The 21,968-nt window shown below is 43.3% G+C and overlaps 1 protein-coding gene and 1 pseudogene across 1 annotated transcript; one reads left to right on the top strand and one right to left on the bottom strand.

Annotated features, from left to right (window-relative positions):
- The window catches only part of LOC108443991, a 53,404-nt pseudogene that overhangs the window by 9,397 nt on the left and 22,039 nt on the right, over window positions 1–21,968 (bottom strand).
- LOC119262034 (gastrula zinc finger protein XlCGF49.1-like) lies at window positions 6,389–19,066 on the top strand. Its single transcript, XM_037532874.1, has 3 exons — window positions 6,389–6,645; window positions 6,731–6,896; window positions 16,206–19,066. The coding sequence occupies exon 3, from the start codon at window positions 16,312–16,314 to the stop codon at window positions 17,014–17,016; it is 705 nt and encodes a 234-aa protein (XP_037388771.1). The 5' UTR covers window positions 6,389–6,645; window positions 6,731–6,896; window positions 16,206–16,311; the 3' UTR covers window positions 17,017–19,066.

The following is a 21,968-nucleotide window of genomic DNA, read 5'->3' as shown; positions in this document are numbered from 1 at the left end:
GGTTGGTCCCTCTCCTACTCAGGGGTTGCACAGGGTGAGAGGTGCAGGGCGGGTGTGGGAATACTCACGAGTCCCCGGCTAGCGGCCGTGCAGTTGGAGTTTGTCTAGGTGGACAAAAACGACAAGGGTGCCCAAATTTATGCACCTGCCTAATTTTAAAAAAATAATTATTGCACACTTTCTGTAAATCCTATAAACTTAATTTCACTTCTCAAATATCACCGTGTTTGTCTGCAATATGATATATTTAACTGAAATTTCTGATCCAAACAACCAATGATTAAGGCAAATCATGAAAATTATCAGGGGAGCCCAAACATTTGCATACCACTGTAGCTGGGGTTTTGGAAAGGGTCCCTTCTACAGACTCCATAGTCTTACTGGGAGACTTCAGTGCTCACGTTGGCAATGACTGAGAGACCTGGAGAGGTGTGATTGGGAAAAACGGCCTGCCCGATCTAAACCCGAATGGTGAATTGTTATTGGACTTCTGTGTCAGGCATGGACTGTCCATAACAAACACTAAGTTCGAACACAAGGATGTTCATAAGTGTACATGGTACCAGAGCTCCTTGGGTCAGAGGTCAATGATCAACTTGTCATTTCATCTGATCTGGGACCATATATTCTGGACACTCGAGTAAAGAGAAGTGCTGAGCTGTCAACTGATCACTATCTGGTGGTGAGTTGGATCAGATGGCAGGGAAGACTGATGGTCAGACCTGGTAGGCCCAAGCGAATAGTGAGGGTGTGCTGGGAATGACTGTCAGAGGCCCCTGTTCGGAATGATTTTAACTCCCACCTCCAGAAGAGCTTTTCTCATGTCATGGAGGTAGGGGACATGGGGTCTAAATGGACCCTGTTTAATGCCTGCATTGTGGAGGCTGCCAGGTGTAGCTGTGGCCAAAAGCTTGTGGGTGCCTGTTGGCGCGGTAACCCAAGAACCCCCTGGCGAACACCAGTGGTGAGGGAGGCCGTCAAGTTGAAGAAAGAGGCCTTTAGGTACTGGATAGCCCGAAGCACTCCTGACTCAGCAAATAGATACCAACAGGCGATAAATGTGGCAGCCGCAACGGTGGCAGAAGCAAAATCTTTTGGGAGGAGTTTGGTGAAGCCATGGGAAAAGACTTTCATTCGGCTTCAAGGAGGTTCTAGACAACTGTCCGGCCACTCAGGAGTGGTCGGTGTGGCTGTGCCTGAGCTGTATTCGGCAAGGGTGGAGAAACTCTGACTTCAAGTGAGGATATTGTCAGTCAGTGGAACGAGCACTTTGAAGAACTCCTTAATCTGGGAGACATACCTCCTTCACGGGAGTCAGGGTCGGAGGCCTCTGGCGTGTCAAGCTCCATTTCCCTGGTGGAGGTCACTGAGGTAGTTGGCAAGCTCTTCAGTGGCAAGGCACCGGGGGTGGATGAGATTCATCCAGAGATGCTTAAAGCTCTGGTTATTGTGGGGCTGTCATGGCGGACACGCTTCTGCAATACTGCATGGACCTCAGGAACAGTACCCTTGGACTGGCAGACCAGGGTGGTGGTCCCCATTTTTAAAAAAGGGGACCAGAGGGTGTGTGCGAACTATTGGGGTATCACACTGCTCAGCCTCCCTGGAAAAGTCTATGCCAATGTTGGAAACAAAGAGCTCCCCGTCCTCCGCTTCGAAGTTCTAGACAATGTGGAAAAACATTACTAATTGATTATAGTAAAATCAAAGTTTTAGTTTTAATTTAATCTGTTCTCTAATGTAAAAAGTAGTGAATTAAAAAGATGTTCTTGCAAAAGTTAAAGAAAAGTGAAGAGCAAAAAAGTCAAAGTCAGATGAAAAACTAAACTTCAGTCGCAGGTTCAGTTAGAAGGGAAGAAAAGGCGTCTTTATTAGTTCCAATGTGGAACATGGCACCCGAAAGCCAAAATGTGAAGACAATACAAACACATAACAACTTATACCCAAAGTTGAGCAACCTTTTCACCCCTCCCGGAGGTGAGATCATCACTCCACTCATTTTTGATACATCCTGAAATCACCTTGGATACCAATATAACTGTTTTTTCCATTTTTCTTAGGAATCCTTATTTCTCACCCAACTCAAGATGTTTTTAATGAATTTTCTCTGCCTTGTTTTGTCAGGCCTCCCTGTCCTCCCTGTGTTCGTTGTTTGTAACACTTTCTTATTAATTTGGCTCAAAGACCGGTTCTTACCAACCCTTATCAGCTAGCCTTCCTATTCCCAGCTAACTTCTACTGTAAAGGCAGTTTCTCACTCTTTCTGACCTTCGAGGTGTTTTTCCTACCACAATGGCTCCTTTCATTACACTACCCTGCTTTGTGTCTGGAATAGAGTTATTCCATATATGGAAATATCAGGTCTGCTTTTCCCGGTCCCTGTCTGCCTGCCTCAGTTAAATACTTGTAGGCCTGTCTGTCTCAGTTTAGTGTTTATAACTTTAATAATTTCTAAATTAATGATTATTACAACTCTCTGTGTGGAGTTTGCATGTTCTCCCCGTGTCTGCGTGGGTTTCCTCCGGGTTCTCCGGTTTCCTCCCACAGTCCAAAGACATGCAGTCGGGCCAATTGGACGTGCTAAATTGCCCCTAGGTGTGAGTGACTGTCTGTGTCTGTCTGTCTGCCCTGCGATGGACTGGCGACCTGTCCAGGGTGTATCCTGCCTTCCGCCCGAAGAATGCTGGGATAGGCTCCAGCACCCCCCCGCGACCCTGACGGAGAAGCGGCTTAGAAAATGGATGGATGGATGGATGATTATTACAAAACTTTTATTAAAAGGTGATTTAAAGATATATTTCTTCAAAAACCCTGACATTCCCTCCTGTCTCATGAGAAACTAATCATGAGATTTCATACTTATCAGCTCATTTAAATAGATTACAAGTGTACCATTTTACAAATGATAAAATACAAGGTTTGTGAAAGGTTTGTGAATATAAGTCATACTAATATCTAACCTGGTTAGTAAAGTGAGATTAAGTACATCAAACTGAATAATAAACAATGTTCATGTAAGTGTTTAAAGTTAAAATATCAAATATGAATTAAATCAAATAAAACTTCAAAAGTTATAAAAGTAAAAGTGTTACGGATTGCTACATCCTAAAAGGTGCATAATTGATTATGTGAGTCAAAAGTGTAAAACAAAAGTAGTTCTAAAACTAAAATCTTAGAATCGAGAAATTTAAAAATGAAAGAGTTAAAAGATTAAAAATTAAAAACTTATATAATAAGTTAGTAATAATATATATAGTATATATAATAATAATATAGAATAAAGCCAAACTAGGAGTCTGATAAACCTTTAAATGTGGGTGAGAAACAGTCAGATGTGACGGGCATAGCATAAATGGTCCACATTGCTTATAAAGTCAAACGAGGTCAGCATAGAGTCTCGCAACTTCATTATATACATGACAGGTATCCCAAAAAGCCATATAGCCCAAAAAGGACCCTTCCGGCCCCTCGGCATGTAACTCAAGACCTCGGCATGTAACAGTGACCAACCACAACTCCTTGTAGTTAGGCAACGTGTGTTCAACCGGAAAAGCAAATCAGACTCATACATATGCAAATAATTTAAATTATAAAATGGAGGTGGGTGTGAGTCCTTAAACACAAAACAGTGAAATCCAAGCAAAAGGTAAGGCATGGCCAAAAACTTAAAAAGTAAGGTAAAAAATGAAAAAGGCAAAAATATTAAAAAACGTAAAGATTGAAACATTAAAAAAAATATATTTTTTAGTTTTTTTGGCCTGGGAGCGGCTTGGGCTCCCTGGGAATGAGCTGGAGGAAGTCAAGGCGGACAGGGTCAACTGGGATTCTCTGCTGTCCCAACTGCTACTGAGACCCTATCTGGACTAAGCGGTTAACGACGTTGAGGATGATGATGATGAAGAAACAATCTGTAAGAAATGAAGAAATATCTGTAATATTTTTTTTTTACAGTGCAGAGATGAACAGGCCTATATTGTCATAGACAATAGAGGAAATGCTTCCCCAGTGCTTCCCCAATGCTTCTTCATCTCTGAGAAACTGTCTCAGCTAAATACAGATAACAGGTTCTGTCCTCAGGGTTCCTCTGTGAAGCTCTCTGGGTTGGTTTTCTCCAGTTAACTGTCGACTTTGTGGAGCTTCACTGAAGACCTTAGAGGAAAGAACTTGTGTTCGTCCTCCTGATGAGGACGGGGGTCTGTGCTGATAGATGGGCATATCTCAGGTTTAACTGGCATTTACACAACAATATATCTCAGTAACTCAGAACTAAGCACAGAGTAACAAATTACCATCTACAGGGAGTAAATAAGTAGTAAAGAAGTACAGTAATTCAGTAATTTAACATTAATGAGTAATGAGTCAGTCAGTACTGTTTTACAGTAATAACACAGACGCAGGGCTACTGCACCAAAATACCTGAATTTTATTCATTTTTCTGCAATTGGAAATTATACACAAACATATTCTGGAATATGCAGCACCACAGTGTTGAAAACCATTTATCTCAGCAGTGAGTGTGATTATGCATCTACATGCCAGAAGAATAAACATCAATAGAGTAAAATCTAACCAGGTTAGTGAATGTGTGTTTCTGTAACAGTAAAACTGAAATGTATCTCATATATAAACACATCTGTGTGTCTGTTCTGTTCAGTGCATCTTCTGAACCCACATTTTAGAGAAAAGTTTACTTTTGTCTTTCATTTGTTTTCTATAATTTAACGACAGAAAAGTTTGATTTCTCTCGTATTTACAGTCTGAGATCAAAGAAATAAACAAATGCATTTTAACAGCCTTCTCTCTCTCTCTCTCTCTCTCTATGTATGTGTAGAGGTTATTCTGTCTCACACAGAGTCACTGAGGAGTATAGAATCCAGCGTACAGTGGTTCAGTGAATGTGGTGGTGAATGTGTGAAGGTGGGTCAGTGTGTATGTATCAGGCGAGATGATGTAGAAGGACAGAATGCCAGACCCCCTGTCCAGATACACACCTACTGTGTTAGAGGGAGAGGGGGTGGCTGGTAGGTCTGTTCTCTGTTTACTGTGATAGAAAGAGTAACTGTTATTAAAGCAGTACAGACTCCAAGAATGATGACCGTTTCCAAACCGGCAGTCACCACTCCGTCCTTTCCTCCTGATTCCTCCGTATGACACTGATATACCAGCTCCTTCTCCACTCAACTGAACCTCCCAGTAACCGTCCCCAGTCAGACTCTCCACATTCAGAACCTGATACCAGTGCCCAAATCTGTCTGGATGATCTGGAATGTCTCTTACAAACTCCACCTTTCTGTTCTTCTCAGACAGAGAGAGACATCTGTTCACTGTATTTGGATCCAGAGTGAGATTAACAGCATCTTACACACACACACACACACACACACACACACACACACACACACACACACAAGCAGAGCATATAAAAGTGTGTGTGTGTGTGTGTGTGTTACATTTCTTCAGTCCTGGTTTCATGCTGATCCTCACTCCATGAAGAACAAGCAGATACATTTATAAATTCTATAATTTCAAAACTAAAATAAAGAATACAACAAATCATAAAAAAATAAAATACCATTCAGACCTCACGGTTCAGATAAAACTAAACTTAAAAAAAAGACTAAAATGCCAATACGGTATATGTAAAACGACAAAATGACACAGACGCTAGTCAGTAAAAGTCCAAAATCAAAGTCAATAAACTGGCATAGCTCAGATCCAAAAAGGACAAGAAATACAAACACATCCAGGCAAACAACAAGTCAAAAACAGGTCAAAATGTCAGAACCAGAATAATGAACACTTAGTAGCTCTAGAGACAGAAGCAATGCCTTACAAAGAACCTGCACTAAATTGCCAAAAGTATTCACTCCCCGATCCAAATGACTGAATTCGGGTGTTGAAGTCACTTCCGTGGCCACAGGTGTATAAAGCCGAGCCCCTAGGCCTGCAGACTGCTTCTACAGACATTAGTGAAAGAATGGGTCGCTCTCAGGAGCTCAGTGAATTGCTTTTTGCACATAAGCACTGACCAGTAATGCCCACTTGTAAAAGTCTGCTCAGGATGACAAGTAATCCCCACAATTTCTATTATATAGTTTTGGATTTATTTTCAACAGGCCACCTCATTACAATCTGGATGTGGTCATTTCAAAAAAACTTCCTGTTAAGGAAGTTGGTTTGTCAGATAAATTCTGTTTTCTTTGAAGTGTGGACCTCACTACGCATCAAGATCAGTCACATTTACTTTAGGTTCATAAATGACAGCACAGCTAAAACAGACTGAAATCTGGCCTAGAATCACTGTTTAATGTAGTCTTTTACACCTGGAGTATGTGAAGGTTACTCGTTACTGCTGATTTCCACCACAGGTCTAGGTGAACTTGTGGGTCTTTACAGTCTTTAAATGCCTGAAACTCTTCCCACACTCTGAGCAATAATGTGGTTTTACTCCTGTGCGAGTGCGCTGGTGGATTTTAAGTGTAGCCCTGGTGCAGCGTTTCCCGTTTTTTTGCGAATCAGGCAGGTATATGGGCACCCTGGGGTCCGTATCAGTAGCATTGTGGTGTGGCTAAGCTAGGCACAACAGCGTTTGGTGGCCGCGGTTGCAGCATCGGGCTGGCTTGATTAAGAGACCGTGGTTTTAAGGTACGTTGTCTGTCTAGTTGTGTACTTTGCGATGTGTTGTGGAAAAATAGAGCCAGCAGTCAAGTGGCCTGTTTTGCTCATTTAGTGAGGGATCGGCACAAACGAGGTGCCTCGGTTACTGGTGGTGTCGCGTTGGGAGCTGAGCTGAGCTGAGCTGAGCCGAGCCGAGCCGAGCCGAGCCGAGCCGTCGCTGTCCGCTTCACCATAAACGTCTCGCCCCCGCTTGACGCTGGTTGCTGATTTAAGCGCAGGTATGTTTTCCTTTCTTTTATATCGCGGTCTTTGAGTATGGCTGTTACTGTTGGCGTAGTTTTCCAGCTGCTATCGGTAGCATTTATATGCCATTCGCTAGCGTGGTTAGCTACGCATAGCCTTTTAGCCACTGCTGCTAACGCTTGTATGGTGCAGCCACCCACAGCCTCCTATCCATGGCGGTTAGCACCTACATGTTTCGTATCTGCTACTAGCTACTTCTAGCCTTTCAGTTTTAGCATTTCGGTACTGTTAGTCTTTACTGTTAGTCTCTTATAGCGCTCGAACTATTGTTGCTAACCGCTTATGGCTTTGTACATTGTGATTAATGGAATGATTTAGTCCAGAGCCTAGCAGGGTGGAAGAAAGGAGGTAATGTTGTATATTAACACGTGTTTATACAGTTTAGGCCTACATATGTGAGCTCTTTCCCTTGAGCCTGATCCATCTTGTTAAACTCTGGAAGATCGATCGATACGGCAACTGGGTTCCTGGCTGCTTTTCTTTGTGTTTTACTTTGCTCTTTTCTTATTTTAGCTTTTACTTTTTCTTTTTACTGGTGTCTTTATTTTTGGTGCTGGTTTTATTCCCGAGGTTTATGTACTTTTATGATTTTATTTGTAGACCTCCTCTGATGCTGCTGTGAAATGTTTTAGGTTTTTAACACTAGTGTTCTTAATTGTGAGTATGTAAACGTGGGCTTCCTCATAAGTAGTATTTGGGTAGCCTAACAGTACAAGGGTCTACTCATCTATTTTATTTAGTTTAGTATCAGGGCTTGCTGACTAAGAAGCTGGGAATCAATTGGAGTCTTTGTGGTGTTCACTAATGTGACCTGATTGCAGTGCAATATAGTGCAATTGCTCTGAGATTTTCTTTGATTGGGTTGATAGGAATTTAATCACGTGTGTAATAGAATAGCACTAGCTGATTTCTCACTCTATACCTGAGCAAGCCCTGGTAAAGAGAATTTCATTTTAATACCAAACTGACAGTGTGAACAATTTAATAAAGTCCTTTTTATATATATTTTTTAAGATCTGTGTTGACATCTTTTTTTGCGGAGCTCCCCTTTGCTCCAGGTATAAACCAAGGGGTGGCGTAGTCTGCCATCATAGTTAAGGGGGCGCCACATAAGAGTACCCTGTTCTGTAAAACTCTTCCCACAATCTGAGCAGTGATACAGCTTCTCTCCTGTGTGGATGCGCTGGTGTATTTTGAGAGTACTCTGTGCAGCAAAACTCTGTCCATAGTCCAAGCAGCAGTGATTTCTCTCCTTGCTGTGCTTCTGCATTTGTCTGTGAAATGCGTTCATGTGGAGGGTACCAGATGTTTGAGTCCCAGAATCTCTTCTGGATGCCATTCTTATATGACCCGTTTCAGCAGTTTAAGTGAGAAAATGGAAAAAGAAAGGGGGAAAAAACCCCACAGTACCATGATTAAAGGATGAAATGTGCTCAATGCAAGGTGGTTTACGTAATCAAATAATAATCATAATATTAATAATAATAATATTATTATTATTAATTAAATAAATATATATATGACTGCTATATATATATATATATATATATATATATATATATATATATATATATATATATATATATATCCTCCCATCGACCCACCACCAATGGGAGGGGCAGTAGTAGGGGTTCGGTGCGTTGTGGATTGGGCGGTGTCCGAAGGCGTGGGCCTTGGCGTTCTGATCCTCGGTTGCTGAAACTGGCTTTTGGAACTTGGAACGTTACCTCACTGGCGGGGAAGGAGCCTGAGTTGGTGCGCGAGGTTGAGAGATACCGGCTAGATATAGTCGGGCTCACCTCAACACACAGCTTGGGCTCTGGGTCCAATCTCCTTGAGAGGGGCTGGACTTTATTCTTTTCTGGAGTTGCCCATGGTGAGAGGCGGTGGGCAGGTGTGGGCTTTCTCATAGCCCCTCGACTCGGTGCCTGTATGTTGGGGTTTTCTCCGGTGGACGAGAGGGTAGCTTCCCTACGCCTTCGGGTTGGGGAACGGGTCCTGACTGTTGTCTGTGCTTATGCACCGAACAGCAGTTCAGAGTACCCAGCCTTCTTAGAGTCCTTGGGAAGGGTGCTTGAAAGTGCTCCTCCTGGAGACTCGATTGTCCTACTGGGGGACTGCAACGCTCACGTGGGCAATGACAGTGAGACCTGGAGGGGTGTGATTGGGAGGAATGGCCTCTCTGATCTGAACCCGAGTGGTGTTCAGTTTTTGTACTTTTGCGCAAACCACAGTTTGTCCATCACGAACACCATGTTTGAACACAAGGATGTCCATAAGTGCACATGGCACCAGGACACCCTAGGCCGCAGTTCAATGATTGACTTTGTAGTCGTGTCATCGGACTTGCGGCCATGTGTTTTGGACACTCGGGTAAAGAGAGGAGCTGAGCTGTCAACTGATCACCACCTGGTGGTGAGTTGGATCAGGTGGTGGGGGAAGATGCCGGTCAGACCAGGCAAGCCCAAACGCATAGTGAGGGTTTGCTGGGAACGTCTAGCAGAAGAACCTGTCAGATTGATCTTCAACTCACACCTCCGTCAGAACTTTGACCAGATATCGGGGGAGGTGGGGGACATTGACTCAGAATGGGCCATGTTCCATTCCTCCATTGCTGAAGCGGCTGACTGTAGCTGTGGCCGTAAGGTAGTTGGTGCCTGTCGGGGTGGTAATCCTCGAACCCGGTGGTGGACACCCCAGGTGAGAGATGCCGTCAAGCTGAAGAAGGAGTCCTACCGGGCATGGTTGGCCTGTGGGACACCAGAGGCAGCTGGCAGGTATCGACAGGCCAAGCGATCTGCGGCTTCAGTTGTTGCCAAGGCAAAAACCCGTGTATGGGAGGAGTTTGGTGAGGCCTTGGAAAGTGACTAAGTCGGCTCCGAAAAGATTCTGGCAAACCGTCAGGCGACTCAGAAGGGGAAAGCAGTGTGCCACTAGCACTGTATATAGTGGAGATGGTGTGCTGCTGACTTTGACTGAAGACGTCATTGGGCGGTGGAAGGAATACTTTGAGGACCTTCTCAATCCCACCGACACGTTCTCCAGTGAGGAGGCTGAGTCTGGGGACATGGGAATAGGCTTGTCCATTACTGAGGCCGAAGTCGCTAAGGTAGTTAAGAAGCTCCTTGGTGGCAAGGCTCCAGGGGTGGATGAGATCCGCCCTGAGTTCCTCAAGGCTCTGGATGTTGTGGGGCTGTCTTGGCTGACACGCCTTTTCAACATTGCGTGGACATCGGGGGCGGTGCCACTGGATTGGCAGACTGGGGTGGTGGTGCCTCTTTTTAAAAAAGGGGACCGGAGGGTGTGTTCCAACTACAGGGGAATCACACTCCTCAGTCTCCCTGGCAAGGTCTATGCAGGGGTACTGGAGAAGAGAGTCCGGCTTATAGTCGAACCTCGGATCCAGGAGGAACAGTGCGGGTTCCGCCCTGATCGTGGAACACTGGACCAACTCTTCACCCTCTCCAGGATTCTGGAGGGTTCATGGGAGTTTGCCCAACCAGTCCACATGTGCTTTGTGGATCTGGAGAAGGCATTCGACTGTGTTCCCCGGAGTATTCTGTGGGAGGTGCTTCGGGAGTACGGGGTACATGGCTCTTTGCTACGAGCCATTCAGGCCCTGTACAAACAAAGCTGGAGTTTGGTTCGCATAGCCAGCAATAAGTCAGACTCGTTCCCAGTGAGAGTTGGACTCCGTCAGGGCTGCCCTTTGTCACCGATTCTATTCATAATTTTTATGGATAGAATTTCTAGGCGCAGTCAAGGGATGGAGGGTGTCCGGTTTGGTGACCTCAGGGTCACATCGCTGCTGTTTGCAGATGATGTGGTCCTATTGGGGACATCAGGCCGCGAACTTCAGCTTTCGCTGGATCGGTTTGCAGCCGAGTGTGAAGCGGCTGGGATGAGAATCAGTACCTCTAAATCCGAGACCATGGTTCTCAGGCGGAAAAGGGTGGAGAGCCCTCTCTGGGTCGGGGATAGGCTCTTGCCTCAAGTGGAGGAGTTCAAGTATTTCGGGGTCTTGTTCACGAGTGATGGTACAAGGGAGCGGGAGATTGACAGGCGGATTGGTGCTGGGTCAGCAGTGATGCGGGCTCTTTACCGGTCTGTTGTGGTAAAGAAAGAGCTGAGCCATAAGGCAAGGCTCTCGATTTACCGGTCGATCTACGTTCCCACCCTCACCTATGGCCATGAGCTTTGGGTAATGACCGAAAGAATAAGATCGCGAATACAAGCGGCCGAAATGCGTTTCCTCCGCAGGGTGTCTGGACTCTCCCTTAGAGATAGGGTGAGAAGTTCGGTCATCTGGGAGGGACTCTGAGTAGAGCCGCTGCTTCTTCACGTCGAGAGGAGCCTGCTGAGGTGGTTCGGGCATCTGGTTAGGATGCCTCCTGGACGCCTCCCTCGGGAGGTGTCACAGGCGAGTCCACCTGGGAGGAGACCCTGGGGAAGACCCAGGACACGCTGGCGCGACTATATCGCCCAGCTGGCCTGGGAGCGCCTCGGAATCCCCCTTGGAGAGCTGGTGGAAGTGGCTGGGGAAAGGGAGGTCTGGGCTTCATTGCTTAGGATGCTGCCCCCATGACCCGAACCCCGGACAAGCGGAAGATGATGGATGGATGGATGGATGGAGATATATATATATATATATATATATATATATATATATATATATATATATATATATATATATATATATATATATATATATATAAAAATAAAGTTCGTCCCTTTGAACGAAGTACAGCTCACCAACTATGGAGAAAAGAAGAAGAGAAAAATCAGTCTCCCAACCGAGCAGCGAGTTGGATCACCAGGTCACCAGGATCACCAGGCTTCGGTTTGGGAGCTAGCGTGCGATGAGCGCGGTCCACCAGCGGGGTTTATCCAACGCAAATGCCTCTTTCAGGAGCTCAGAAACTCTGGAGGTGGTGATGGTGAAAGACTCTCCTTCCTGAATTCCTACAATGCGAATGTTTTGGCGACGGGATCTAGACTCCAAATCGCATTTAGCATCCAGCCTGCTAATTTCTTTAATTGACTTTATGAGACTCAACTTTAGCTTGTAGTGCTACCACGTCATCCGTGCATGTAGAGAGAGAGAGCGCTCAATGTCCGAAACAGTGGATTTCAGACCGGCGAAGTCCGATCTTAACGCTACAAAATCACGAAGCAGCTCTGGCTTCATGTCGAGTAGCTCTGTCTTAATGTTGGAGTAATGTTCGTCCATTACTGTGCGTATCTCGGAGACCACCGCTCGAGCAATCTCAGACCTCAGCGCTGAAACGTCCAGCGACACATAAAACATTAGTAAACATGTATGGAGTGCCGAGTGTACAGTGTACCATCACCACTTCACCCAATAGCATATCTAGAACCTTTTAAACAATTACCAACAATTTTCAGCAATTTACTTTCATGAACAGATTTTTTTCACACAGTCAAAAATAAAATATTTACAAACCAACAAATTAATAATAACAACGAGAAAACAGTGGACAAACTGTGTCCATCCTTTATGAATATAAAAGCTATAAGATGTGTCACACCCATCGTACTCCTACATGTTATGTAGAACCATAGTGTTTTTATAGCATTTTTTTTAGAAAGTAAATTATTAATATGCACAGTCTGAGGTTAAAGAGCTGTAAGTGCTGCTTTAAGCTGCTTTCAGTCCTTATATGTCAGCGTAACTGACTGAGTGTTTTTAAATGTCTGTTGGAGCCTCACTGATAGAGGTGCTGCTCGTCCTGCAGGGGTTTAGAGGCGGAGCTGCTGTGGTTTGGGGAACTTTGTGTGTGTGTGTGTGTGTGTGTGTGTGTGTGTGTGTGTGTGTGTTCACGCGGTGTTTATTAATGTGTACTGTCTGAAATGTTCAGATAGGGAATGTAAATGTCTTCGTTTGGGTGTCTCAGTTGGTGGTTTGTGAAGGGGCTGTATGTCTGAGGAGCAGCAGATGTGGCTTTTCTCTTTCTGTGTCTGATATGGAGGTGTTTTTATAAGAAAACACAGCTCTGCATGTTTTTAGCATGTTGGCTAGCTAGTTAACGAGATGAGCCAGTAAAAAGTAGTAGTGCAGAGTCAGTGCACAATTAGATGCGCTGGCTTTTTGGTGGTCTTTAAGGATGATAGTGAACTGTTAGGGTCTACCAGACATGAGAAAGAAGCTCTGGCTTGTTCCAGAGAGGATTTTGTGCTTTAGGCCTTGTTTCTTCCATTAAGCAGACAGCAGAGACTCAAGTTCCATTGACCAGCGGGAAATTCTGCCCACCTCACCAAACCTTAACGGTTATATTCCCTCCTTTAGTTACAGTGAAGCCATGGTCATTTTTGTAGATGTGGGGGGAGTTGACCAAGTGGGGCAAAGTGGCTGATGCAGGACTTAAGCAGGAGCTGAACCCCTTTTCGCCACATTCTCTTGGATATGCTCACTGTGAATGTCTGGATGGGGGTGCAGTTTAATGGCTGGCAGGACTGTCTGTGGTGGGTGACTGGGGGGTGGTGTAATGTGAGAGCCATTCATCTTGATGGCCTAGTTCAGATTTTAACCCCAGTCCTGGAGACCACGCACTCTGCATATTTTAGTGCTTGCCCTTCTCTGACACTCAGTCCAGCATTTAATCAGTTATTACGAGTTGGATTAAAAGCGCTAGATCAGAGAAAATGGAGGAATGTGTGTAGTGTGATTCTCCAGGACTGGAACTGGGAACCTTTGGTCTCAATGAACCTGAAAACTGGTGGTCCTTGATCTTTCCCTCTCTCTCCAGACAGTGTGAGTGTGAATAGGACGCGATGGGGCGAGTAGTCATATTCATAATGAGATCATTCTTCCTGCAGATCTTACAATATGCCTTAGCTAATTTCAGATTTAGAGGATCCTTGATGAGGGATTTGATACGTAGGAATGTCTTTCGATGGTAAGAGTTCTTATCTAGGCCACTGACTGAGGTCAATTTGCACAGTCATTAGACTTCACATTTGTTTCACTAGGCATCTAAAGATACACATTTGATTTAAGAAGATTTGATTGTGTGACAGAGGTGTGTCTTAGTATGATAAGCAGAAATAATTAGTGCCTTAATATGTGCCTCATGGTCACGTCTTAATGTTAGTATGTTAAAGCATTTTGATCCAGTTTACCTTCAAGTTGGTTAGTTAGCCACCGGTAGCTGTTTGGCTAACTAACTTACATTTTCAGCAAGTTTACATTTCAGCTTTCTGTCTGTAAAAAAGCTGACGATGTAAAGAGAATGGCTTCTGTTAATGGATTTTGGTGGAGCTCGTCAGTGCATTCTTTCTGTTGGAGAATCTACTAAATAGTTGATTTGGCCACTGATTGTTTTGTTTCTTCAGGCTAATTTTTGGACCCTCCACTAGCACTGACACCTCTTTGGACCACATTTAGAGCTCCCATGAAAAGTTACTGTATACTGTATGTTGAGCACTTGGAAGCAGCTCCTGACCTTTTTTCTCCTTTGTCATGAAATAGTGGAGGAACTGGCCATGAAACTGCTTGATTGCATGAAACTTCTTTTGAACAATAAACCCTTCATATCTTAAGCTTGAGCAACCAGCCCGAGACGGTTATCACTAACGGCTTGTTCATGACCTTCAACATCATCAGTGAAAAATGCAACTTTCCAGATCAATGTTACTTTTAGTATATACATCACACCAAGGCTCTAAAGAAAGTCATCAACATTAGGAATTTTTAGATCCCACTGCTTTCATCTGCTCAGAACTACAGAGTCTTAAACATCAGAAAATGTTAGAACTAACAGGAATAAGTAGCCTTGATCAGATGCAAGAAGATCATTAGTTATCTTAACTAGAGCTGTCTCAGTGCTGTGATGTGGCCTGAATCCAGATTGGAATTTTTCATATATATGGTTCTTATGTAGATATGAACTAAGTTGTTGGGCGACAGCTTTTTCTAAGATCTTTGATATAAACGGTAAGTTAGCAATAGGTCTATAATTTGACAGTACACTAACATCAAGATTTTGTTTCTTGATCAGAGGTTTGATAACTGCTAGTTTAAAAGCTTTGGGAACATGGCCCAGACTAAGGGACGAGATTTCTATAGTTAAAAGAGGGTTTATAATAATTCGAAGTACTTCTTTGAGTAATTTTGAGGGAATTGCATCGTCAGTGCAACTGGCCTGTAGTCCTTGGCATCACTGGGTCGTGGCGTCTTTGGAACAGGAATAATGCAGGATGTCTTCCGCATCATGGGGACCTTCTGGAGACTCAGGCTCAAGTTGAAGACATGTTGAAGTACTCCACAAAGCTGGGTGGCACAGGCTTTAAGCACCCTGGGGGGAACCCCATCAGGGCCTGCAGCCTTGTTTGTATGGAGTCTCTTCAGTTGTCTTCTCACCTGGTCAGCAGTGAGACTCACTGTAGAGGTGATGGGTGGGGGAGGGATGGAGGTGTGAGATGGGCTGCCACAGGAGGGGGGCACAGAGAGTGAGTGAAAGAAGCACTTTCACGGTGAAAAAACAGACCAAAACTCTCTACTCGCATGTTTTGAGAGGGCACAGCTTCAGTAAGTTGCCTCGTCAAATAACTTTTATTTATCTTTTTAATTAATCTTTTATTTAAGAGGAAAAAGTAAAAAACACGAACGGGAGCTACTGTAACAGGCAGCATGCACGCACGTGCGCTAACAAGCCTACAAGGGTGGCTTAATTTAAAGCTGAATATTCATCCAGTCTAACCCATGTTTCAGTGAGACAGAAAATGTTAAATTTATGATCACTTACAATTTCATTTACAATGACTGCTTTTGAGATTAGTGATCTTATATTGAGTAGCAATTATGCACTGAATTGTCTGTACATGGCTTGGTATAAGTCCTAATAGGACAAATAAGCTCAGAGAATTTATCCAAAAAAAAATACATGTAACAAATTTTATAAGTCAGCTCTTTTAAAGCAGAGGATCCAGTTACATTCAGTGAAACATATATATAGGATGAAATGTTGAGTTTGGGATCACTTTGTTTTTGAATAATCCCAGTCAATTGAGCCAAGTTATTGGTAGTATTACTATTGGTATAGCAACATGACATACTGCTTTTCAACATCAGTGGTTTATGTGTAGTTAAAGAAATTAAGTAATTAGGTTATTGGCTTTTCCTCATCTGATGGATGTTAATTCTTTCTTTGTACTTTCTGTCAGTGTATGAATTTCTTGATTTTCATTAGACATTTTCATTGCAGATTGAGCTTGTTTTTTTTTTTTTTTCTTATTTTTCTTTTTTTTTTTTTTTTTCCTTACAGAAATTTAAGATGCCCTGTATGAAGTCTTCTCCTACACTTTCTTACTCAGCTTAAATTCCACCAAGAAGAAAGTTAAGCCGCTGAAACTGGTGAGATATATAATAATATGGCATCCAAAAGACGTTCTGGGACTCAGGGGGCATCATCTGGTACCCTCCACATGAACACGTCTCACAGACAAGCACAGAAAAACAGCAAAAAGAGAAATCACTACTGCTTGGAGTGTGGAAAGAGTTTTACTGAACTGTGTGCTCTCAAAACACACCAGCGCATCCACACAGGGGAGAAGCCGTATCACTGCTCAGTGTGTGGAAAGAATTTTACTGTACAGAGTAATCTCAAAACACACCAGCGCACTCACACAGGAGAGAAGCCATATTACTGCACAGAGTGTGGGAAGAGTTTTAATGAGAAGAGGACTCTCCAACATCACCAGCGCATCCACACAGGAGAGAGGCCGTATCACTGCTCAGAGTGTGGGAAGAGCTTTACTGTGCAGAGTAATCTTAAAATACACCAGCGCATCCACACAGGAGAGAAACCGTATCACTGCTCAGAGTGTGGGAAGAGTTTTACTATACGGGGTAATCTCAAAATACACCAGCGCATCCACACAGGAGAGAAGCCGTATCACTGCTCAGAGTGTGGGAAAAGATTTACTGTACAGAGTGCTCTCCAAACACACCAGCGAATCCACACAGGAGAGAAACCATATTACTGCTCAGAGTGTAGACAGAGTTTTTGTCAACAGAGTGCTTTCATAAAGCACCAGCGCATCCACACAGGACAGAAACCGTATCACTGCTCCTAGTGTGGACAGAGTTTTACTTAACAAAGTAAACTCAAACTACACCAGCACATTCACACAAGAGAAAAACCGTATCACTGTTCAGAGTGTGGACAGAGTTTCAAACATTTTAATACTGTAAAGACCCACAAGTGTACTAAGGGCAGTTTTAGAAATGACCAGTAATGGCCAGTAACCGTAACACAACACCATTACCATAGCACATCTCAAGAATTAGTGGTAGTGGTTGGTGTAGTGTAGTGGTTAACACCTTAAGCACCCTACACTATACCAATAAGAGTCCTTGGGCAAGAGTCCTAACACCACCTTCGCCTGCTTGTGTAAAATGATCAAATTGTAAGTCGCTCTGGAGAAGAGCGTCAGGCCAAATGTTGTAAATGTAATTAAAGTCGGCAGGAAACGGTGGTTTCAGGCCTAACTTCAAGCTGTTTATACTGAAAACCACCTACTGGTGTTTTACACTTTTTTTACAACATAAAGCATAAAATGAAATGTAATTTTGTGCTGAACACCAAGTCAAGCCTAAGGTTTGTACACCCAATGGGAAGGTGTGATACTGCATGTTCTCTCCCAGATGACTTTCATTTGTATTACATATGCATAACAAATGAGAAGCCCCACATTGAGTAATAAGAGGATTTTACTTTCTAATTTAGCAGATCTAAGCTAGTATAGTGTTTCTGATGCGATGGTGGATGTTCTCACAAACATTTGACAGTGAGCCTAGCTCTATATCCCCCTCTCTCTCTCTCTCTCTCTCTCTCTCTCTCTCTCTCTCTCTCTCTCTCTCTCTCTCTCTCTCTCTCTCTCTCTCTCTCTCTCAGCCTATTTATTTCTTTAATCTTTTTCAGCTTTTAAAACAAATCGGCTTCTACGTCAAGTCCCTTTTGTTTAAGTCAAGTCATGATATGATTGAAACCTCTTAAATTAATATTAACTCAGAACTAACCCTAAACACAAGAACCCTTTATGTTCAAGAATCATGCCAATGCCATGGTCCAATGCAGAGAAATGTTTTTTATAAAAGACTCTTTCAGACGACTTGTATTTTGGTTAAATATCAATTATTCTGCACGAAGAGTTTCTGTGTCATTTGTCCTAATTTTTGCTCTAAATCTGAAATTGCCATAAGCTTAACTTAGATATAGTTTGTCTCATACTGTTTTACTTTTACTGTTTTACAACTTTTAAAGTCTAAAAAATTGTTTGCTATTAGTGGTAAGGAGGAGGTTGCAATTCTGTCCCTCAAGTTGTTTTCTTTCAGCATTGATAGTGTAATATTAATAATTCTTTTGTTTTAAAAGGTGTATTTGTTAATGTAAGTGAAATGTATTTGGTTAAAGAATTATATAGACTTGTAATGTGATTGTCAGATTGTGTATCATAATGGATTTCCATCTATTATGCTTATGCAGACTAGATTCAGGATCAAAGGAAAAGAATTATATTCAGTTGATTTGTGGTGAATTAGAAGCTTTTTTTTTTTTCTTTTTTTTTTCCCCCCAAATGGCTTATTCTTTAAACTTGTATGCTCAAACCTATCAAACCCCTGTCTCCCCCCCAAAAGGAGTGTCTTGCACACAGTAGCATGTAGGTAACCTCTCCATGTAGGCCAAGATTCTTTTAATTTATACAACAGAAAAGACACAAACTCTAACATACTGGGGAGGTCACCACCAGCTATGCACTTCACCCTCACAATGACCAGCCCTCAACATAAAATGCCCACACAGTAACCTCACTTTCTAACACTGGATAAAACAAGTAACACATACACACACCTTTTAATTAATAGACAAGTGTTTTTACAGTATTTTAACATTTAGTCCATTTTTTGGAGGGTACGTGCCTCCCATGTTCCTCTGAACTTCATTAGCTTCAAAGGGTCAGCAACAGCTCGCTACCATATTTTAGTAAACTGAATTAAAGTATCCCTCATAAATTTCATTTATCTAATTCCTGTATGTATATCAGTCAAAATCTGTCATTTAATGCATTTTTACCTTGTAATGCAGTAGTTACTTTTAAATAAATAAATCATTTATTGAAGCTATCCTTTGTGTAGCTGTCAATTTTTATTACAAGTTGTGGTTAATCTTTCCCAAACTAAATAAGCTTTACCCTGCTTTAGCTTATGAACAGGGATGTCACTAGATATATTGCCAAAAATATTTGCTCATCTGCCTTCACATGCCTATGAACTTGAGTGACATCCCAATCTTAACGCATAGGTTCTAATATGTTGGTCCACCCTCTCCAGCTGTAACAGCTTCAGCTCTTCTCTGAAGGCTTTCCGCAAGGTTTAGGAGCGTATTTATGAGAATTTCTGACCATTCTTCCAGAAGCGCATTTCTGAGCTCAGACACTGATGTTGGATGAGAAGGCCTGTGTTGCTTTCTCTGCTCTAATTCATCCTAAATGTGTTCTATCGCATTTAGGTCAGGACTCTGTGCAAGCCAGTCAAGTTATTCCACACCAAAATGGCTCATCCATGTCTTTATGGACCTGCTTTGTGCACTAGTGTGCAGTCATGTTGGAACAGGAAGGGGCCATCCCAAAACTGTTCCCACAAAGTTGGGAGCCTGAAATTGTCCAAAATCGCTTGGTGCTGAAGCATTGAGTTCCTTTCACTGGAACTAAGGGGCGGAGCCCAACTCCTGAAAAACAACCCCACACCATAACTCCCCCTCCACCAAACTTTGTACTAGGCACAATGCAGTCAGACAAGTGCCGTTGTCCTGGCAACCACCAAACCAAGACTCATCCATCAGACATCCAGACACAGAAGCGTGATTCATGGTCTCCACTGCTCTAGAGTCCAGTGGTGACACCACTGCATTCAACAATTTGCATTGCACTTGGTGATGCAAGTCTTGGATGCTGCTGCTTGGCGACGGTAACCCATTCCATGAATCTCTCTGTTCTTGAGCTGATTTGAAGGCCACAAGAAGTTTGGAGGTTTGGAGTCCTGACCTCAGCCCGATAGTTTTTAGTCCAAAAACTGAACACCACTCTGGTTTAGGTCAGAGAGGCCATTCCTCCCAATCACACCCCTCCAGGTATCACTGTCATTGCCCACGTGAGCGTTGAAGTCCCCCAGTAGGACAATAGAGTCTCCAGGAGAAGCACTTTCAAGAACCCTTCCCAAGGACTCTAAGAAGGTTGGGTACTCTGAACTGTCAGGACCCGTTCTGCAACCCGAAGACGTAGGGAAGCTACCCTCTCGTCCACCAGAGAAAACCCCAACATACAGCCGCCAAGTCGAGGGGCTATGAGAGCCCACACCTGCCCACCGCCTCTCACCATGGGCAACTCCAGAAAAGAATAAAGTCCAGCCCCTCTCAAGGAGATTGGACCCAGAGCCCAAGCTGTGTGTTGAGGTGAGCCCGACTATATCTAGCCGGTATCTCTCAACCTCACGCACCAACTCAGGCTCCTTCCCCACCAGTGAGGTAACATTCCAAGTTTCAAAAGCCAGTTTCAGCAACCGAGGATCAGAACACCAAGGCCCACGCCTTCGGACACTGCCCGATCCACAAAGCACTGAACCCCTACTACTGCCCTTCCCATCGGTGGTGGGTCAATGGGAGAGGGGACTCATGTAACTCCTTCGGGCTGGGCCCGGCTGAGCACCATGAGTAAATGCCTGGCCGCCAGATGCTCGCTGGCAAGCCCCTCCCCCAGGCCTGGCTCCAGTGTGGGGCCCCGGTAACCCTGATCCGGGCAGGGTACACAAGTCCTGTTTTCTTATTTTCATAAGGGTAATTATGGATCACACTTTGTCTGACCTGTCACCTATGACCAGTTTGCCTTGGGAGACTCTCCACCACAATAAGGTGGTGATCCATGGAGAGGGCCATTCCATGGCAATTGTGTGAAATATTCATAATTTACTCTGTTTCCAAAGATTGACAATGATGAACTAGATGAGTCCCATATGGTCTCTAGTGGTCAGCATTCCTGGTTTCACCCGAGTACGTATGGGAAGCTGTTTGACAAAACGCGTATCGGGCAACAGCCTGCATTGTGTCCAAGGGTACTGGGCCGTGTTTTGGGTCATGACAGGCCTTTCACTAGTCCAGCTTAGATGTCTATCTACTCATGGTCCATAAGGTATATTAAACTCGCATGGAGGAAGGATAGGAGCTGGAGATAATCCTCCTCTAAATAAGCATTTGAGCCCACTCATTTCCATGAAATTTGTTCAGGGGAATATGTACCCCAGGAAGTACTTGACTTGGACTCTGATGTCTTTGCTTCATGGGGACTTTCGTCCAGCAACAAACCATTGAGGACACAGTATAATTCTTTAGTTTGACCTGAGTGACCATTTAAGGAATGCAGGTTATGGTTTGATATACTCCGTTATGTATCTCCATGTGTGAAAAGAATCAGTCGGATGCTACTGGGTCAGTTCGCTCAACAGCAGCCCAACACAGGTAAGAAAAAAGGTTATATCAACTTGAAACAGTCAGTTGATGTAGCTCTTCTGCTATGAGACACACCAACCTTTGAGTTTATGAAAGTCACTTAAATAATCATGAGAAATTTAAGGATATTTTTTTACAGTGCACTAAGCAATCTGGTGGTTCTATCTAAAATGCTTTTATGTTATGAACCTGAATGGGACCAAGTTAAAATGGTTTTAAATGAAATGTTTTTTTGTTTGTTTTTTTTTAACTATAAATTTTAAAAGGGAATATAAATTAATGGCAACTGTGAAAACAATAAAATAGTGAATAATACCCCCTAGATAAGCACTGTACTACAACAGGATAAAGAAAAAAAAAAAAAAAACACGAAAGTTACCAGGAAGGTAGAGAATCTAGAAGCTTATTTTGGTGAAGCTGTAATCACTTGGTGTGAAACACGAACATTTATGCATTGAAGCAAAACAGACTTTATCTTCAGTTTGTCCACTTTAATCTTGTACAGTAAACAAGAAAGACCTGACA

Source organism: Pygocentrus nattereri, chromosome 22 (assembly GCF_015220715.1).
Source record: "Pygocentrus nattereri isolate fPygNat1 chromosome 22, fPygNat1.pri, whole genome shotgun sequence".
Taxonomy (NCBI): domain Eukaryota; kingdom Metazoa; phylum Chordata; class Actinopteri; order Characiformes; family Serrasalmidae; genus Pygocentrus; species Pygocentrus nattereri.
The sequence above is the reverse complement of the archived record's forward strand: the minus strand, read 5'-3'. Positions and strand labels throughout refer to the sequence as shown.

Bases quoted from the DNA above. Each gene is read 5' to 3' on its own strand.
- LOC119262034 (XM_037532874.1), top strand. From the start codon at position 16,312: ATGGCATCCAAAAGACGTTCTGGGACTCAGGGGGCATCATCTGGTACC.